Source organism: Rhinolophus sinicus, chromosome X (genome assembly GCF_036562045.2).
Source record: "Rhinolophus sinicus isolate RSC01 chromosome X, ASM3656204v1, whole genome shotgun sequence".
Classification (NCBI taxonomy): domain Eukaryota; kingdom Metazoa; phylum Chordata; class Mammalia; order Chiroptera; family Rhinolophidae; genus Rhinolophus; species Rhinolophus sinicus.
In genome coordinates, this window is record NC_133768.1 from 14260807 (window position 1) to 14279615 (window position 18809).

Genomic DNA, 18809 nt, shown 5'->3' on the forward strand with positions numbered 1-18809 from the left:
CAATAGAGCCCATGGAATGTGCCTTTTTGACGAATAGTACCAGTTGAGTTGCTTTTTAAAGATTGTGAATTAAATGAAGTAATATAGGGCTGCTGTTAACAAACAAGTAGCCAACTTATTCGGGCTAGGGTGTCTTGTTTGATGTCCTTTCATATCTCCTATTTGTATTAAAATGCCTGGTGGTGTCAGTGGTATGAAGCTTAACGTCAGTATTTTCAGTTAGAGACTTTTTTCTAAAAGAGTGCTTTGTATTCAGCATTCATCCTGTCCACATTTTTTTCTTACCTTATCTATTTTTTATTTAGTTTTAATAAATAGATGTAAGATTTTTTATAAAGGAATTTTCCAGTTTCAGGCAATTTTTACTTATATTTATAATGTTTCTGTAGCAGCATTGATTTTTTTTTTGTGTGTGTGTGTGTTCAATACCTTGGCAAGCCACTAATACTGAACTTGTTGAGCTTGTTTTAAGAAGGTGAATAGAAAAATGAAGACAATGAAAGTGTTTCTGCTCATTCCCTTGGAGGGTTCCTGGAAAGGCATCCTTTAGACCATATGCTTTTCAAATTCTGTAATTCTGAGGTTTTTCAACAGCATGAAAATGGTCCTGCCACAGTTACAGATCATTTGTAATAATGTTCAAATTCCTAGTTTGAGTGAGTCTGTCCCAAAAGCTAATCATTAACCATGGTTGATTAGATTCAGTTCCTCCTGTGTTTTTTAGAGGCTCTTTACCTGAGAGTTTGATTCTTCATGGTTATTCGAACCTGGTGTCATGCATTTTTAGTCTTCATTATATTTGTCACATAATGGCAGGAGAATGATTGAAAGAGCAATATAATAAAAATGTTTTTCTGTTTAGGAAAAGTCCTGAAAACATTAGTCATTCCGAACAACTCAAGGAAAAGGAAAAACAAGGTTTTTTCAAGTCAATGAAAAAGAAAAAGAAGAAATCTCAAACAGTAAGTAGACGGCCAACTTCTGTATACAATGGCATACAAGTTGGCATTAGTCTGTGGGTAGTTTACATTTTGTACGTGGCAATCAAAGTGAATTATTTTCTTATTGAAATTTGACATACACTGTATGTTTCTTTCTCAAATTCTATACAACTATCCTCCTCTCACAAAGCCTTTTCTAGATTCAACAGAATCTCCAAGAATAGAAGGAATTGAATTTGGATGAGAGAGAACACAATAAGCCTCTCTCAATTAACGTCTTATCCATGTGGATTTGTATTCATGCAAAAACTATGAAGCTGCAGCATTTCTCTCTGGGAGTTAAAGATATGCGAAAACCTAGGAAATGGTTTTGGTTTATGTTTAAATCTTGAAAGCCATAACTAATTGTCATTCATTATTCTCCCCTGGCTGGTTATCCAGTTCCCACGTTGACAAGTACACTTCTGGGTTAGAGTCACAAAGAGGAGATAGTATTTGACATTTCAGGGCTTGTTTTAGTAGGAAGACATGTTTACCCTGTGATTGAAATGTGAAATGCAACGAGTCTCAGCTCCTGGGAGCCCTCCACTTGAATCCAGGGCTGGCTGCATGGAACCATACACATCACGTCACTGAACCACCCAAGCAAGGATTCTGCTGGTTAGTGACATGAGAAAACATGGAGAAGCCAGGCCTCCAGGCCAGCAGGCACTTCTTCAAACGTGTGAGGCCTGCTTCCCCCTTTGCTTTATGACACCTTCCAAACTAGACAATGTTGAATCAGCCATTTTAGATTATTTTGTTTCTAGTTTTACTTCATACGTGATTGATTCTCATTTATTTAAAAAGGAAAAAGGATTCTAGGATTATGACCCAATGGTAAGTAAAGATGAGATAGATGATAGTAGCAAAGATTATAATGCCCAAAGTAAGGCTTTTTATCTCCAGATGTTCTAGATGTAGTAATAAAGACCGTTCTAGATTACCTTTCAAGATTATTCTTTCACTTGCTTGTTTATTAAGTCTATATACTTCATCGTAAAATAAATATGAGCTTATTACAGAAAAATTGAGTAAAAAATTATGATTTCTAATCTTACTATATCACAGCTAGTATTAGGATTTAGGTATATACCCTCCTAGCTTTTTAGCCTGTGCATATGTTTGTGGGGAGAAAGTGATTTTTAATTTTGTTTTAAACAAGAGTAATCATTCTAGTACAGTTTTGTATTCTGGCTTTTAATAGTTTATCAGTCACAGACACATACACATAACATGTATGTTACTACACAAATTTTATTATCTTCATTTTATGGCTGCGTGATATTCCTGAAATGTTTATTTTTTAAAACCTGCCTAACTGAAACTCACTTAAAGCAGAATTTCAGATCAAAATGCCACCCAATCAAATATTACTACATTTGTTATTTAGACTGAATGAACAAAACAGACCTAATTTAAAGTAGAAAAGTTTAAATTATTTAATGTGCTGATAAAACTTTTATCATTGTTTATAGGACATTTATTCATCATGAACATTGAACTTAGACTACCTCCTCTTAACCACTATTTTTATTTTGAGGTTTTTGTTCTTAACCTCAGGTCTGTAACCATTGTGGGGTGCTTAAGTGGAAGAAAGTAGCAGGAACCGAGGGATTGAAGGCGTTCTGTGTATAGATTTGGCTTTTCATGTCTGTCTGTCTTAGACCAACATTAAACTTAAAGCTACCGGCTCACCATGGCCTGAGTCGAATATATACATGTTGACCGACTCTGTTATTCAGGATTGGTTCAAATTTTAGATGTTTAAATAGTATAGATCAGGGTAAATAGGAAAATTATTATTCTCTAACGTCCTCTCCACTTGAACTTACTGTTTTAAGGTTTTCATACATTTTATTTTTGATAGGTAAAGTAGCTGCAAAATATCTCTGTATAGGCCACATGCCTTAAGCCTTCCAAACCAAAGGTTTTTGTACCTCTGGATTTTCTAGTTAAAAGAAAAACAAATTTTTTTAAAGGACTTGGGTATCTAGAGTAAGATTTCCAAAGAGCACTCAGTACGTATATCCTGCCGGACCTCTGGCTCCTAAGCCTGGCATTTCGTTAACTCTGCCCTTTCCAGTGAGCACTGAAACAGAATTAAAGTTAGCCTTCTTCACTTTGTAGAACTCAGCAAAAGGAAACTAGGTAACCGAGCTTTGAAAGATTTAAAGCTTTTGTAGCCTTTGCATTAAGATTCAAAAAAAAGGGAAATCTGATGCCCAGTGCACACAGAGAAGCAGGACATTTAAAAGCCTCGATGGGTTCTGAATCTAGTTTAACCCTTTTATTTCACTGATATAGGAACTGCCCAGGCAAGTTGTGACCTGCCCGAAGTCGTCCATTCTAGTTAGGAGATCTAGAGGTGGGTTCTCCTGAATAGCAGGCCCAGGCTCAGTCGCCCACCTCTGTGGAGAGCCCCCACTTGTTCCTGGGGACTCTCTTGTGGCCTCCTTAGTGGTGTTAGTTAAACTTTTCTCCTGGAACCCCGTCATGGGAACAGGAAACTGGGCTGTTGTGCTCACATGTCTTCGTATACACACCCATATAAGATGATCTGAATACCTTCATGTGCATTCTAACAATTGAGATATCCACAACAGGGAAAAGTAGGGCCAGAAAATAATTCTGTGTCGCAAAGGTGTCTGCTTTGACTCAAGCAAATCTGGAAGCCGCCTTGGGAAATCTGGCTGCAGTTCCATATCTAGAGTTACATAAGCCCTCAGAGCAGATGATGACTCTGCCAACTTGGTAATTGTACGTTAATATCTACCTCAACTGGTAACCATGCTTCAATTTAAAGACTGGACTTTCTGTTTCTTCACTTTGAAACCCCGTATTCTGAATTGCACCAGATATTTTCCATGGGGTGAAGATTTCTGATAGAGTAGAACCAGGCTTCTTCCTGGACAGTAGAATCCTACAACAGTCGTATTCCTCTTCCAAGTGATTGTGTTCTGGTTCAAGCATTGACCATGTTCCAAAGGATTTGCAGTTCTTTTTTTCCTAATAGGCAGATTGCATAGTAGATTCTTTCGTTGCTGATGTCCTATTTCTTGCAATTAGGAAGAGACTGAAGCTCATCAGGAGCTCTTTAAACACAATTCTGCATAATAATTCTATTTCTCATAGTAACTCCTAAATGTTTTGTAAGTTTAATGTGAATGATGTGTGTTGGTCTCTAGGCATTCCTATTCTAGGTGTTTATCATGACCACATGTTCTTTATATACATAGAACTTTTTGTATGTCTTCAATTACATTGTTGGCTTCTTCATGTCCAGGTGAGAAATGACACAGAACCCCCTCTAGATGCACACACAGCACAGAGATCTTTCAGTGACTGTTAATATTTAATAATTTGAGGGCTTCCTAGGGCTAGAAAGTTCCATAAAAACACCTTTATTTTCTTTTTCCTTTTTCTTTTTTGCAATTAGTTTATTTGTATCTTATATTGCAGACAGATTCCACCAACGGGGAGAATCCAAGCATCAAGAAATCCCTCTTTCCTCTTTTTAATTCAAAGAATCATTTAAAGCATAGTTCTTCTTTGAAAAAGCTTCCTGTAGTCACTCCACCCATGGTACCCATTTTTACGTATGGTAGCCCTGAAAACTGCTCCAGTAAACTTGTTTTACTGATGACAACAGCATGTCTTTTTATTTTCTTGGGGTCATATTCTCTTTGTGCTAGTTAAGTACCTGAGCCAGTTCCATAAATTCACTGAGATATAAATTCTTTGCCATCCTGAATTTTCTGAATCAGTTGAGGAGGTTGAAGCATTAAAGACTATTAAGCAAACAAACTAGTGAAAGGCTAGTTTGGGTTGTCTGATGAGCCAATTATTGGCAGACAACATTTATAAAATCCCTCATTTCCTGTAAAGAATTCGATTAGCATTTACAATTCACAAACGTCTTTTCGGCTCACAAAGTTTGTTACCACTTGGTTGGCAGTTTGTTCCTTTGAAACCAAGTTGAATTGACCAAATTGAGTGAGCTAGCAGGCTCCATGAAAAGCAGCTTCTGTTAGTTGGTGATTTGCTTTTTTTTCTTGCCTAGCTCTAGCTTTTGCTGGTCACTTGGTTTAAAGCCAGGGCTTTTGCTTGGCATTTGACGTTACTCTCCTGTGTTCACCCAAATTGGTGAATGGACCAATTGTATTTGTCTGGAGTTTGTGGCACAAATTTCCAGCATTTTCATCGTGCATAGTGCTAGACCCAGATTATTTATTGGGCAGTGTCTTGGGAATATGATTCAAACCATAGTTTTCCACTTTGCTATCCTTGAAAACCTGCTGGACTTCTTGGGGTACCCCCAAACACAGTGTTTGGATCATTTTCCCAGCAGGAACGCATTTTTGTTTTATTGAACTGGTTCATAACCTAACTGCAATGTGGAATGAGGATACGACAGCAATTCCTGGTACAGCCCAATTTAACTGCTCTCTCTTACAGCGACTAAAACTAACAGCATGGGAATGCTTTAAGGATTGAGGTTTTATTTAACAGAGCTGCATGACATCTGCCAATTTTTCCTAATACAGGGAAAATTATTAAGAGGGCAGAAGACTCCAACTAGCATCACTTGCATTGTGAACATTGGGAGAGTTTGGATTTCTTTTTTATTGGGTTTTTTCCCTTGGTTTTTTGTTTGTTTGTTTTGGGTTTTGTTTTCTAGTTGAGTTTTGGTTTGGTTTGATTTGCTTTGGTTCTCCTCTTGGGTGGGCTTACATATCTTAGTTAGATTTGTTGGTGTGCTGATTGAATCCCTGTGTGTATTCTGCTCTAGGTGCCCAATTCTGAAGGCCCCGATCTTCTGACACTGCAGAAAGCCATCCACTCTGCTAGCACCCCAAGCAGCAGACCAAAGGAGTGGCGTCCTGAGAAGATCTCCGATCTGCAGACCCAAGTGAGTGGCACATGCATCACTCCTAGAGTCTTAGACTGCAGTGATCATCTCCTGAAGGGAGGGCAAGGCCGAGAGACTCCCCAGAATATCCCCTCACTAATAGTCAGATGCATTCTGGGAGTCCAGATCTTGCTTCAGTGACCCTTGTCTTACTGGGGACAAAAGTGGGATTCCATTAGCCTTCACCTAGCAGGGGTGGGGTGTGGGGTGGAAATAAGGGATGAAGAAGACATGGCCCAGCCCACAAATATTCTGCAGCCTAGGAGAGACAGAAAATCCATAAAGAACTGTAATTCATGGTAAAAAGTGAAGCCTGCCATAAAACGTAGGAGAAGGTGAAAGGAAGTAGTGGGAAGATTAAGGTTTCATTAAAGTTGGTAGCATATGAATTGGGCCTTGAAAAACAGGTATGATAAACTTTCATGAAAGAATACTTAAACTTCTGAAATCCATACTATTTTTGATGGAAAACTGGCAAACAGTTGTATTAGGACTGCATGTTAGTATGTATAATCGCGTTTCTCTGTCGTTCTCTGGGGGAATAAGCAGAAACCAAATCCATAAATTTTTCAGGTAATTGAGGTTTATCTCCTTTAAACAACTATTTTGATTGGAACATTTTTAATATTGTATCCTTTCAGTATCCTGTAATGAGCATAGTAACTTAATCTAACTTTTTTTTTATCATATTCAATATTTTATAATTCAAAAAAGTGTAACTCCATTATTCCTCTGTATGATAATTTCTGACAGTCCTCATGAGCTTTTGAGGCTGTAGGGTTGGTTGTGCTTATAAATGAGCACAGATTAATGTGACTTGGAGTAAGGGGGTCTATTTTTATAGGTTTGCTGTTTACTCTATTTAATTGTAAGCTGTTACTTAGAGCTGCCGATAGGAGTTCCCAAAATTTCTATTGTATTTGCCCAACCATTTATGTTTTATGCTTCTAACACAATATAGGCTGTGGGGGCGTGGGGGGTATATAGAGAATATCTGAACTAAGAGCACAAGGCTCTGAATGACGGCCTGATGTTCTACCCCCGCCCCCTCTTTTCAGGTAACTTTATATCTCCAGCTGAACCCATATTATTATACAGTTGACCCTTGAACAAAGGTGGGGGGGTGGGGACGGGTAGAGGCACCAACCCCGACACACACAGAGTCAGAAGTCTGCTTTTAACTTTTGACTCCCCCAGAACTTAAGCTGTCCCTCAGTATCTACAAGCAATTGGTCCTAGGACCCCAACAGATACCAAAGTCCGTGGATGCTCAAGTCCACTGTATAAAAATGGTGCAGATCAATGCATATGGTTAGCCCCCTGCATCCACGAGCCTCCCAAGCACAAATCAAAAATTGTACAGGTATTTATTGAAAAAGATTCACGTTCAAAGGTGGACCCATACAGTTCAAACCTGTGTTGTTCAAGGATTAATTGTAATTGCTCAATAGTTACATGTGGTCAGGGCTATTAAAATCACCAGAAATCTTATTGCGTTGTCATACCAATTTTATGTTGAAAGAAAACACCCTTTTTGAGCACTTACGGTGTGCAGTGTACTCTGCCACCTCCTATGGGGACCACAAAGCTTTCTTGGACAGACTTTGGAATGACCAAGAAGGATGCTTTCCAGGAGCGATTGCTACCTGATTCAGTTCTCAAGCAGTTTCTCTTGGATTTCAATGCTCTGTTTCTTCAAATCTTGTAGTGGTCCTTGAGATCATCAACATTTTATTAAAACTTTGCTGAGCCCTTAAAAGCATGGTCCTTGAAGATTGACAGCCAGAGGTGCCCCAGGGCTGGGACTGCAGCCCGGGGAGGGCCTTGAATTTCAGAGTGCTTTCGCATGCCTCTTCTGATGGTGGCTCTAATCACACATAAGTAGAGGAGAGGGGAATGAGCCACTCGTGGAGCAAGGAGCCCTCGGGCAGCTGGCTTCCAGGACCCTCACTTCTGCATTGAAGTATAGTCCCCCTCCACAGTGCGGCACCCACTCTGTGGGGCTCAGGCTCCAGCCACGCAGCAGACAGGCAGGGCAGCTGTGAACCCATGTTAGGAATCAAAGGCCTCCTGTGAGTGAATTGTGTTTTAGAGTCTGCAGGGGTTTTGCTTATTTCTCCATGCTTTCCATTTTCAATGCGCAAACCTTACCCTCCTCTCCAAAAAATAAAAAACAAAACCCCAAAAAGTAAAAGGGCAGAAAGGGAACATTTGGGGTTTGTAATGTCAAGGGAAAACCAGGGAGATAAGAACAGAAAGCGATATACGAGTTGTGATCAAACAATATGGTGAATGTTTAAATTTAAAAAAAATTATTGCAGTAAAAGACACACTGCCATTAATCCTCCTCAAAATACGCCCTCTTGCTTTGAACACACTTATTCTTTTTGCCATTTTCTGAAGCAGTTCTGGAAGTCCTCTTTCTTGAGTGTCTTTAGTTGCTCTGTTGTGGCTGCCTCAATGTCTTGAATCATTTTCACTTTGGGGAAGAGCCAGAAGTCACAGGGTGCCAGATCCAGTGAATAAGGTGGATGAGGACACACCGTAATGTTTTTATTTGACAGAAATTGCCGTATACCAGAAGCGAAGTGTGACACAGAGCGTTGTCATGATGGAGGAAGAAACTGTTTGCCCACTTCATATTAATACATTGTTCTTGATCCATGATTTAGGGCACACTTTAAAACGCACCTTCTCTCAACCATAGCTCACACCCGACTGACTGCACCAAACAAGCTGAAACTTGTCACACACTGTTACTAAGCTTCAACACGCCGCTTCCCATGTTGAAGATCCCTGCCTTTCCGTTGGATGGCACTCGGTGGAAGCATTCACCATATTTTGTGATCACACCTCGTGTAAATTTTAGCTGAGTGTGTTGCTACCTAATTGAAACCACATTTTTTCAGCTTCTCTTGCCTCTAGATAATGGTCATGTGGTTGAGTACTGGCCACTGAAATACAAGTGGCAGCTTTCTGTGGCACTGTTGGGAAGTCCTCTCAAAAGCAAGAGTCATAGCCCTTCTTTTGCTTCTTCCTCCTGGTTGAAGCATGAGATTTGTGCGCCTCACCCCCCATCCTCCCCACACACACACACTCACACACCCTGTAAAGATGGGATACAGCCAGATAGAAGGTGCCTAAGCATTCAATCAACCACCACACCAGCTCTAGATTTCTTATCTAGATATTTCTAGGCTTTTCCATTAAAGAAAAATGACCTCAGTCTTGTCTGAAAAAGAAAAAGAACAGGTAAGACTGGACTAGGCCCTCCTCCCCCATGGGGCCCACCCTCGCTGGCTACATGCATCATCTCAGACCTGCGCTCTAGGTCCTCTCAGCTCTCAGGTCTGCACTAACTGAAATCCTACATACACTCTCATCTTGTCTTTCAGAGCCAACCGTTAAAATCACTGCGCAAGCTGTTGCATCTCTCTTCAGCTGCCAATCACCCAGCTTCCTCAGACCCCCGCTTCCAGCCCTTAACAACTCAACAAGCCAAAAATTCCTTCTCAGAAATTCGGATTCACCCCCTGAGCCAGGCCTCTGGTGGGAGCAGTAACATCCGGCAGGAGCCCACACCAAAGGGCAGGCCAGCTCTCCAGCTGCCAGGTCAGATGGACTCTGGTTGGCACGTGTCCTCTGTGACCCGGAGTGCCACAGAGGGGCCTTCCTACTCTGAACAGCTGGGTGCCAAGAGTGGGCCAAATGGGCACCTGTATAACAGAACAAATCGGTCTCGAATGCCAAATCTGAATGATTTAAAAGAGACAGCCTTGTAATGTGTGCTTGGGGTGGGGGGGGCAAGCCAGTTGGGAGGGGAGGGTGTTGGGGGGTGGGGTGCGAAATAGGCTGGGCTGGGGTGGTAAGCCAGTATTTTCAGCTTTATGAAGGTGTGTGCAATATTGTATGTGTGGAGCCCTCTGGCTCCTCACGGTCACAATGCTAGTCAGGGATCTTAGAGCTACAGGAGTTCCTTAGGGATCGCCAGTCTCCACGGCTCTTGTATGAAAATGGACAGAGTGTGCCACTGAGGAAGAAGACATTCTTGCCAGTTTCTCCCCCTTACACTCCAGCTTTAGGGCAATCCCTGTTGAACTTGGGAAAGCCAGGGCGTGTTCTGGCACTGCAAGGGATAGAAAAATCCATGTTGACCGATGCCCTTACCACAGATTTTTTTTCTGCCTAGACTAAATGTGGGGTTTATTGTAATCCAAGAGTATCTCTTTGAAGGGTTAGCAGATGAAGATGAACTAACTGTATGTCTTAAATTGTTTTCTAAATTTCCATATTTGATAGGATTTGTACCATTTATTTATAATTGATTAATATTGTACTGTTATAATCATACCTTTTATGTTAAATGTAAAGTTATTTTGAGCTGTTTGGAACATTGTGAAGCAGTGGGACAGCTACAGTAGTTTCTATAAAAACTAAACAGTAACATTTATATATTGCATCAGGAGTATTTTATTCTGTATATAAATATACATATATGGTAAATATCTGTCAGTTTTATAAATATAATCATTTAAAGAAAGTATCATTATGACACTCTCTGCCATATTTTTATACATTTGTAATATGAAGTGAGTCTTATACTTCTAATCAAGGGAGTTGAATTGTGGCCATATGTGACTGTAACAGTAGGAACCTTGCTCAACTTTTAGGCTCCAACAGTAGCCTGTAGACATGCTCCTTGGTAGCAGACGAGATGCAGCATCTCCTTCTGAACCCGCAGGGGCAGAAAGTGGGCTGGGCCAGTGAGAACTCCAGCAGGCCTCGTCTCCGTCCTCACACAGGTGGCTCCTCTTCATGTCCAGGGACATTTCCTTGCACCTGAGGGAGAACAGATCCAGGGTTACTCATGGGTCTTTGCAGAGAGAATGTGCTCTTCTACTTAGCATTAGTGCAGAGCATCGACCAAAGATTTGCCAGTGGACATTCCTAGTTGTGAGGTTGTAGGAGGCACCTGTCTGCAGAGCTGGCAGACCAGCTCTATACTCCTGAATCCTGTGCACTGTACCAGAGACTGTTGGGATGGGGGGTGAGATACATGTGTGGCATTTCTATTTCTAAATGCTTTTTTTTTTTCTTATTGCTCTTTTCAGTATATTTAAAAGGCTCCTGAAGCAATTTTAGATGTAGAGAAAATTGCTCTACTCAGTTTTTTCTTCCTGGGACTGTCCGTGTATAACAAGGTTATCATGCGCGCGCACGCAGTCAGAACAGGATTTATCTTTCCCTCTTTTGATCTCCTTCAACTCCCAAGTTCCTCCCAAGTGTCATCAAGGCCTTTGGCCAACAGAGGTTATAGCCCCGTGTCTCTGGCCATCCTTGACAGAAGATCACTCAACACCATTATCCATCAAGAGTATTAGATTTTTGGAAGTAGTCTGTTAGCAATAATGTTTTTAGAGGTCCCCCCTCCCACCCATCAAAGAGGTAATGCCTCAGTATTTATTACTTGTTCCCAGGATTCCGAGAGTGTCAGCCCCTGAATCAAGTCAGCTGTAACTGAAATGTGCTGAGTTACTGTCCCCCTCCCCCACGATTTTGAGAATCATAGCTCTGATGATTATGAAGATTATAAAGTCTTAGTTTCTTTGAAGCTTATTGTGTGCATATTGCATTTTTATATAACTACTATAATGTGTATGGATTATATATAGAGGTCATTTTAAGGTGCTTTTTATTTAATTTTAATAAGTGTAATAGGCACTAAAATGAAATTCAACTGGGTACTATCCTTGAAACAATTTGATTCAAACCAGTAGTTTGCATGCTCTTCGGTTCTTTTTATATCTTGTTTCTTTCACCAGTTCAGTACTGTTCTAGTAGCTCTGAATTCTGGCTTTTCCCAGGCAGCTGCTCAGTTATATAAGTGACGTGGACCCTCAGCAGTTTTTGCCTGGATACTAATGACTCTAAAAGAGTGTGTAACTCTTCTTTTTCATACTCGATCTGTACCTTGTATTCCCCCTTGCAAACCAGAAACTGCATTTTTTCCTCTGGAAAGACTTCTCACTGTGCTGTGCGCTTAGGAACTGCGCAGTCACATTGCCATGCTGTGGCATTTGAGGCTCGTCGTCACCTAGGGGCTGGTTTCCCATGTTTTCATCCTTGCTAACACTGGGATCTCAGATGTTTGCAGAACATTTCTATTCCTGATGGTTCTTCAAAGAAGGGCTAGAGTAATTGCCTTCTACCTAGAGCAAAGTAAACCTAACTAATGAAGAGTCAATACATACTTTTCGTACATTCCCAGATTTGAGCCAGAAAATATCTACAGTGTTTTCCACTAGTGTTTTTGAGATAGCTCTTTTATCCTCTTCTCAGCTTTTGTCCATTCTGACTTCTCATTGACCTTAGTGAGCTGTAAGTGAACTACAATCCACATTTCTAGCATGTATAATTCTCTTCCGCTTGCACATGGGAATGGTGAAATTTCCTCTCAAATTTAATGGGCCCTCTCTTAGCTTTTAACTGGTGTTTTCCTCTGGTCGATGAATTATCGACCTCACAAAGATTGTCATCCATGATAAGGGCTTGATTTAAAGTCACAAACGCTTGCATTTTCTTTAGGAAGGGAAATTTTTATGATATCCGTGTTCTATTATCTGCCCTAACTTCCTAAAGGATACAAAGGTTGAATGAAGGCTTAACGAATTACTTTGTTTTATGGACGTATCACTGATCTTTCGAAAAGAAACTCTGCTTCACTGTTTTTATGCTTTTGGTTCATCACCATCCTTGTTCTTCTCCGAAGTTCTAAATGAACTTTCACTGAACCTTGTTTGGTCTTGATCTGAGGTTTAGCCTCTCTCCAGAGCCCCAGACCAAAAGTGCTCAATGCTAAGGGGCTCGAGTGAACTGTCACTACAGCAGTGGTTCTCAACCGGGGCTGATTTTGCCTCCTAGCGACATTTGGCTCTGTCAGGAGACATGTTTGGTTGTCACAAAGGGGTGTGGTGTTGTGCTACTAGCATGTAGTAGATAGAGGCCAGGGACATTGCTACACATCCTACATGCACAGGACACCCCACCAACAAAAAATGATCTAGCCCCACGTGTCAGCACTGCTGACGTTGGGAACCCCGCTCTACCGGATTCCAAGCCCACCAGTCTGCAGAGCTCGGCTCTGTCCTTGTCTCTCCACGCTACGAAACTGCAGGTATGAATTCTTCAGCATCCCATTCTCTTAAGGAATCTTCTACCATTGTTCTCGAATCCCTGGAATCCTATTGTTCGTTTCCATTGTCTTGGGCCTGCTGAAAGGTGCATCCTTTGGGAGACCAGAGTTACTTTATAGGTGTTTGCGAACTTAAATTCTAGGTCAGCATCCTTAGAAAACTCTTTCTTAGAGTCATGAGACTTATATTTAGAAGCAAGCAGCAGCCTGGCAGATTGGCATGATTTTTACCAACTGCTCAAAGGCATCCATGGCTTTTAGCTGCGTCTCCCAAAAGAAAATGTCTGTTTTTTAAGTCATTTACTAGCTCTACAAATATTGGCATATGACAGACTGATTAGATGCAAAAACCTCTGTCTTGGTGGTTGTGATGTGACTCTTATAGGAGTATTTGTGCTGTACCCTTTGGTTAAGTCTGTTTTAAAACCTGCTTTAAGACTCACCATATGCAGTTGTACTTTCATTCTAAGCTCAGAGCTGTGCTGGTTAGTTTCTAGTCATGTCATGTGTTATAAAGTATGTTGTGGTTATAGAGTTAGCCAGTGTAGCATGTTCCTAATCTGAAAATTAGTGGACTTCGCTAGGAAATGCTGTCCCATGTTCCCTTCCCAGCACTCCTTAGTTAACGTCATAGTATCCTCACTTCTTAAACTAGCTTTTAGAGTAAATAAGGAAAAAAGCCATTTCTTTTCTTCTAGTTATGTATTAAGAATAACTCATAAGTGTACCACTTTTTTTCAAGGCCAGAGGCTTACTTTCCAAGTGCGTAGAAGGCACTATTTATTTCTGTTCACCTAGGTCCCGGCGGTGACCCAGCTTTCAGCAAGGGCAATCACTCATTACGACTTATTCTTAGAGCTTAGCTGGGACTCAGAAATCTGCACATTCTCTCCTGGGCAGAACATTTTTCCTGGAGAGCACTGCTTTTATATCTAGAAGTTCGTTACTTCCTGCACTATAGTGGGATATCGAACTCCTTGGGAGCGCTAAGATCCACAGACTCATACTTTTGTGAACTGGGAATGTGGTATGATACCCTGAACCAAGTCAGAAATACTGAAATAGTTCCTTACCTCCTTCAGTTCATCACTAATCAAGTGTGTAGGCTGAAAGAAACTTCCTTACGGTTAAAAACAAATGGTTTCTTCAAAGGGGGCGACAGAAAAGACAGTACAAATGTTCTAAGTGTCCTGTTGCTAATCCCCAGATTCTCACAAGAAGTTTCTCTCAGAGACTTAAAGGGCCAACTTACAAAACAGAAGCTTGTAAGTGGCTCTGATCTCATCCTTTTGCGTCTTGACCAGCTGAGATATAGAATATCTTGACGTCTGATTCAGCTGGGTAAAAAATTCTGTCTTAGAAACCATGAGTAAATGCAAGAAAATGAAGCCCTGACAGGACGAGTCCCTCGTCTGTCTGTATACACACAATGTGGTGAAAGTAAGGTGGCTAGGAAACTCTGGGCCTGCTGCCCTATTCTAGTTCTTCTTTTTTAATTGAGTGTACTATAAAATATAAAAGATCATCGACTTTTGTGCCAAGTCAGTAACTACGTGAATATTCATTTCCCATAGTGCTTTGTTAATTCATCAGCCTTAGGCCTGGCCATGACTCCACCTTTTTCCACTCCAGGCTCCGACCCACCTTTCTGTGTATTTCCTATAGGCTATTAAATATGATCACAACCTGCCTTGTACTTTCATTCATTAACTGTTTACTCCCAAATTTGAGGGAGGTTTGTCTTTTTGTTTTGCCAGAAAAAATTTGTAATAGTTGCACGTTGGATTTCGAGGGCCAGAGAGCTGCATCAGTGAAACTGGTTTCACTTCTAAGGCCCTTCATTTACCCACAAGGTTGAGCTCTCTGAACCCCATTTGATCCTTGGGTCGTATTTTGATCCTCCTTTGGAATCTTAAAAAATCAGTCTCCATGTTGTATGCAGATTAGAAGTTGCCTTGTTCGCTACTCTTCCAGCGCAGAGTATCAGGGAGAAAGAGGCCTTATCTGTTCCTCCGTCCCCTCCGTTTTGACAGACTGCTAAGAATTCCTCAGGATGTCCTTTGGTTTGGGATCGTACTTTCCCCAAAGCCTGATCTGATTCATTTCAGGCGCAGACAAGCTTGTCCTAGTGTTCTGCTTCAGGGTTAATCAGATGAAACCCAGGAATAGAAAAGGTAGATGCCTTGACTTTTGTCCCTGTTGGGGGATTAAAGTGTTTATCGCCAGAGTTGTCAAAAGCTCCAGTTACAAAGCATTCAGAATTTCAAGGAGGGGGGAAAGAACCACTTTTCCTCCTGGAGACTTTTTAAGTTCTCGACAATGGCTTAGATTTTCCGAAGTGGAAAGCAAAGCTTGTACAAAATCTGTTTTCACTCGAGATAGCCGATTGGTTATATATAGTCCTCTCAGTCTATTTCCCTCTCCTTGTTTCCTCCTTGGTCACTGATGGAGTCAGGCTGGAGGGGTAATGCTGTGATTGTAGGAAGTCAATTCTCACTGTAAACTTGGATTGATTAACAGAAACAAACCAAACAAAATAGTGGCCCCTAATTCCTATCTCCAAGAATTGCTTTGTGCCATTTTGAATTCAGGTAGTTATTCTGTATATACTTAGAAGACTATTCCGAGCTTCTTCAATCTCTAGGAAGTTGGAAGGGGGTATTTGGGAAGACACAGGGCAGGGTGACTCTGCGAGATCCCTGCTCATGCATGAAAACAAAACTAGGGATAAGCCAGAATGATGCAACATCCAAATTTGTGGTAGATGAAGAATCGGTGGAAATTCTTAATTGCACAGACTTTATAATCCCTAATATAAAGTGTAATTCCATACTTTTTACTGTGGCAAGGGTGTGTTGTGGTGTTAACCTTTTTAATTTTTGAATCCAAACTGAATTTAAAGTATTGAGTATTTAAATTCCTCACAAGCTAATTATGAACCATTTGTAAAGTGTTTCTATAACTCTTTGTATCATGTGTTAGTACATCTTATCAAGTTTTTTCTGGCATGTATTCCATTCTAAACTTCTGTAAAATTTCTATTGTTGCTGTAAATATTATACAAATATCTATTCCGTGGTAACCTTAATTATCAGCATGAAATGGTTAATTTTTACTGAGCACAATGTATTTTTGAATGGATCTTCCCAAATGTCTTTAATAAAATGCAGATTTTGCACTGACTGAAGTGATTGCCAGGCCGTCCCAATCCTGAGCACTGTTATCCCTCTCCGTTGGAACAGCACGCAGCTCCTCCGTTAGTTCCTTCTTTGTAAAGAACTCATTTGAATGCAAATGAGGGATAATGGACCTTTGAAGTTAGAATCAGTTTGAGGGACCGAAATTAATGTAAAGTGGGGCAAATCCTGTTATTTAATGAGGTTGATAATTTTTTTGTATTTATAAAGCTTTTTTCCCCTTCTGGCATTTTGAAAACTGGTTTCTTTTACACTTGAGTGTTGTCTCCTTTGCACGTTGCTAGACACTCACTTGGTGGCTTGGGGAGGGTGGGCTGAAATGCTAGCCTCCCGCTCAGTGTCCTGGGGAAAGCAAAGATGGACAGCTTAGTAAGGATTTCTTCGTGTTTTACAGCAGGAGGTTGGCAAACTTTTTCTGTAAAGGACCAGATAGTAAACATTTGAGGCTCTGTGGGCGTAGGGTCTCTAACTACTCAACTCTGCCACTGTAGTGTGTAGGCCATATGTAAATGAAGGGGGTGTCTGTGTTCCTGGAAAACTTTATTTACCAAAAAAAAAAAAAAAAAGAACACGGGCTGAGCGCCAGATTTCCTGACCTGTTCTAGGCCTTCACCTTTGTCTTTAAGGCTAAGAAGACCAACTGAGTAAATGCTCAATCGGGGGAAAGAACCTAAATTTTGTGATAATATATCTAAATATTCTCTATCTTTCTAAACAAAGGATAGGAGCTAAAACCTAGTGCTTTGCATTCTTAAAAGTACTGAAGTACTGTGTCATTGGGGGTGACCGGTGAGCTCAGTTGATTAGAGCGCGGTGCTAATAACACCAAGGTTGCCGGTTCGATCCCCACATGGGCCACTGTGAGCTGCGCCCTCCTTAAAAAATAAAGTACTGTGTCACCAACTTCTTTGCTCCAAGTTTCTCCTTTAAGTCATGGAAACCTGTGGTTTCAATTATACTTTTTATCAAGACTGAATCACAGTATCTGTGGCTTGTAATTTGTTTATATTCATAGCACTTACTATGGCCAGGCAAAATGCCAAGTGTTCTACTTTGATTATTACAGTACTTTTCACAACAACACAATGAAGCAGGTTGTATCCCCATTTTGTAGCTGAGGAAACTGAGGTCTATGGACTTTACATGAACTTGCCCAAGGTCAGCCAGCTAGGATTTGAAACTAGAATTTGAAGCCGAGTATGTAAAGCCCATATCCTTAAACACTTAAAGCAGTGCAGTCGCTGTGTCTCCAAGTATAGAAGCCGACATGGGGTTCATGACATGGGTGATTCATGGACCATCTTGCCTCCCATCTCCCAGCAGGTGGTAATTGATTCAATTTGAGAATAGAACATTTCATTAAAACAAGTCACTAGAGGTCCAGAGACTGGTGAAATGGCTATAAAAGCACAGTATCTAACGTCAGATTGCCTTAGTGGAATCCTAGCTCCATCACCTACGTCTTGTGTGGCTTTAGACAAGTTACTTAACTTTCCTATGCCTCAGTTACCTTGTCTTTAAATAGAAATAATAATAGGACCTACCTCCTAGGGTTGTTGTGAGGATTTAATGAAATGATAACCTGCAATGCACTTGAGAGATTCTCAATAAATACTAGCTCTTACAACATTATTGCCATTATTTGTGCCCCAGTTGGCAGCCCTATGAAGTTGAAAAGGAATGTCACTGAATCTTGACTGCCAGTTATAGCGAGCTCATTAAGCAGTTTAGATACATTTATCCTATTTGATCTTCACATCAGCCCTATAAAGTTGTCTAGGGTGAACCACCAGAGCTTGGAGTTACTTAGTGCTTGGAGCTACTCTTGGGATCCCAGGGAAAGCAACATTGCTTGCAGCTGTGCATTTGTCAGCAGGCCTCAGCAACCACACTCCGGGTGGACAAAAAGATGGGCTTCTGTCAGCATCTTTTCAAAGGCTCACTTTAGGGGTGCGATCTTCTGGGTTCTGCGAGTGGATTCATAGCAGTACCTTGATTTTAAAATACCTTTGCTTCGTCCAAGTAACCTCCTCCCACACTGAATACCCAAATCAGCTCAGACTTTATCTTGGCAACGCCTAATGCTACTTTTTTTGTTCATAGCATTTAATTCGGTTGTTTAAAAATCTCCTGCAATATGTTATATATATTTTTGCACAATTAAAAAAACAACCTCCTACAAGTGTAGACCACACTCTAGCATTTCTGAAAACAAAAGTAAACATGTTAATAAGGTAAGAGAATGAGTTTTTTGCTATACTACATATTTTTAATTGAAAATTTCCCCCACAAAAGAAATAATACTGCAAACATAAAACTCATGTGTTTAATAGCAAAATTTCGTTAGGCTTCAGATGTCCCTCAGTAAAAGTTTTATTTTTTATACATTGTCATGAATTAAAGTAAAAAATTAATATGGTGTTGTAAACAAATTACCTGCAGATAAATGTTTTACGGCTCTCAGTATTCATTTTTTATTAAATTCTGAAATATTCAGCAATTTCCAATGTGAAATTTCAGTTGACTTC

The 18809-nt window shown here is 40.5% G+C and overlaps 1 protein-coding gene across 3 annotated transcripts in view; it reads left to right on the forward strand.

Annotated features, from left to right (window-relative positions):
- The window catches only part of CDKL5 (cyclin dependent kinase like 5), a 165037-nt gene extending 148532 nt beyond the window's left edge, over positions 1 to 16505 (forward strand). For 2 of the 3 annotated variants that reach the window (XM_019755452.2, XM_074324175.1), the window contains exons 16-19: positions 863 to 962; positions 4443 to 4565; positions 5773 to 5892; positions 9288 to 16505. In XM_019755452.2, coding sequence (XP_019611011.1) covers positions 863 to 962; positions 4443 to 4565; positions 5773 to 5892; positions 9288 to 9674 — 730 coding nt within the window. In that variant the 3' untranslated portion in view covers positions 9675 to 16505. The remainder of the gene's footprint in view (positions 1 to 862; positions 963 to 4442; positions 4566 to 5772; positions 5893 to 9287) is intronic. The other variant, XM_019755453.2, reaches the window with a different exon arrangement.
- Positions 16506 to 18809: the final 2304 nt, after the last annotated feature.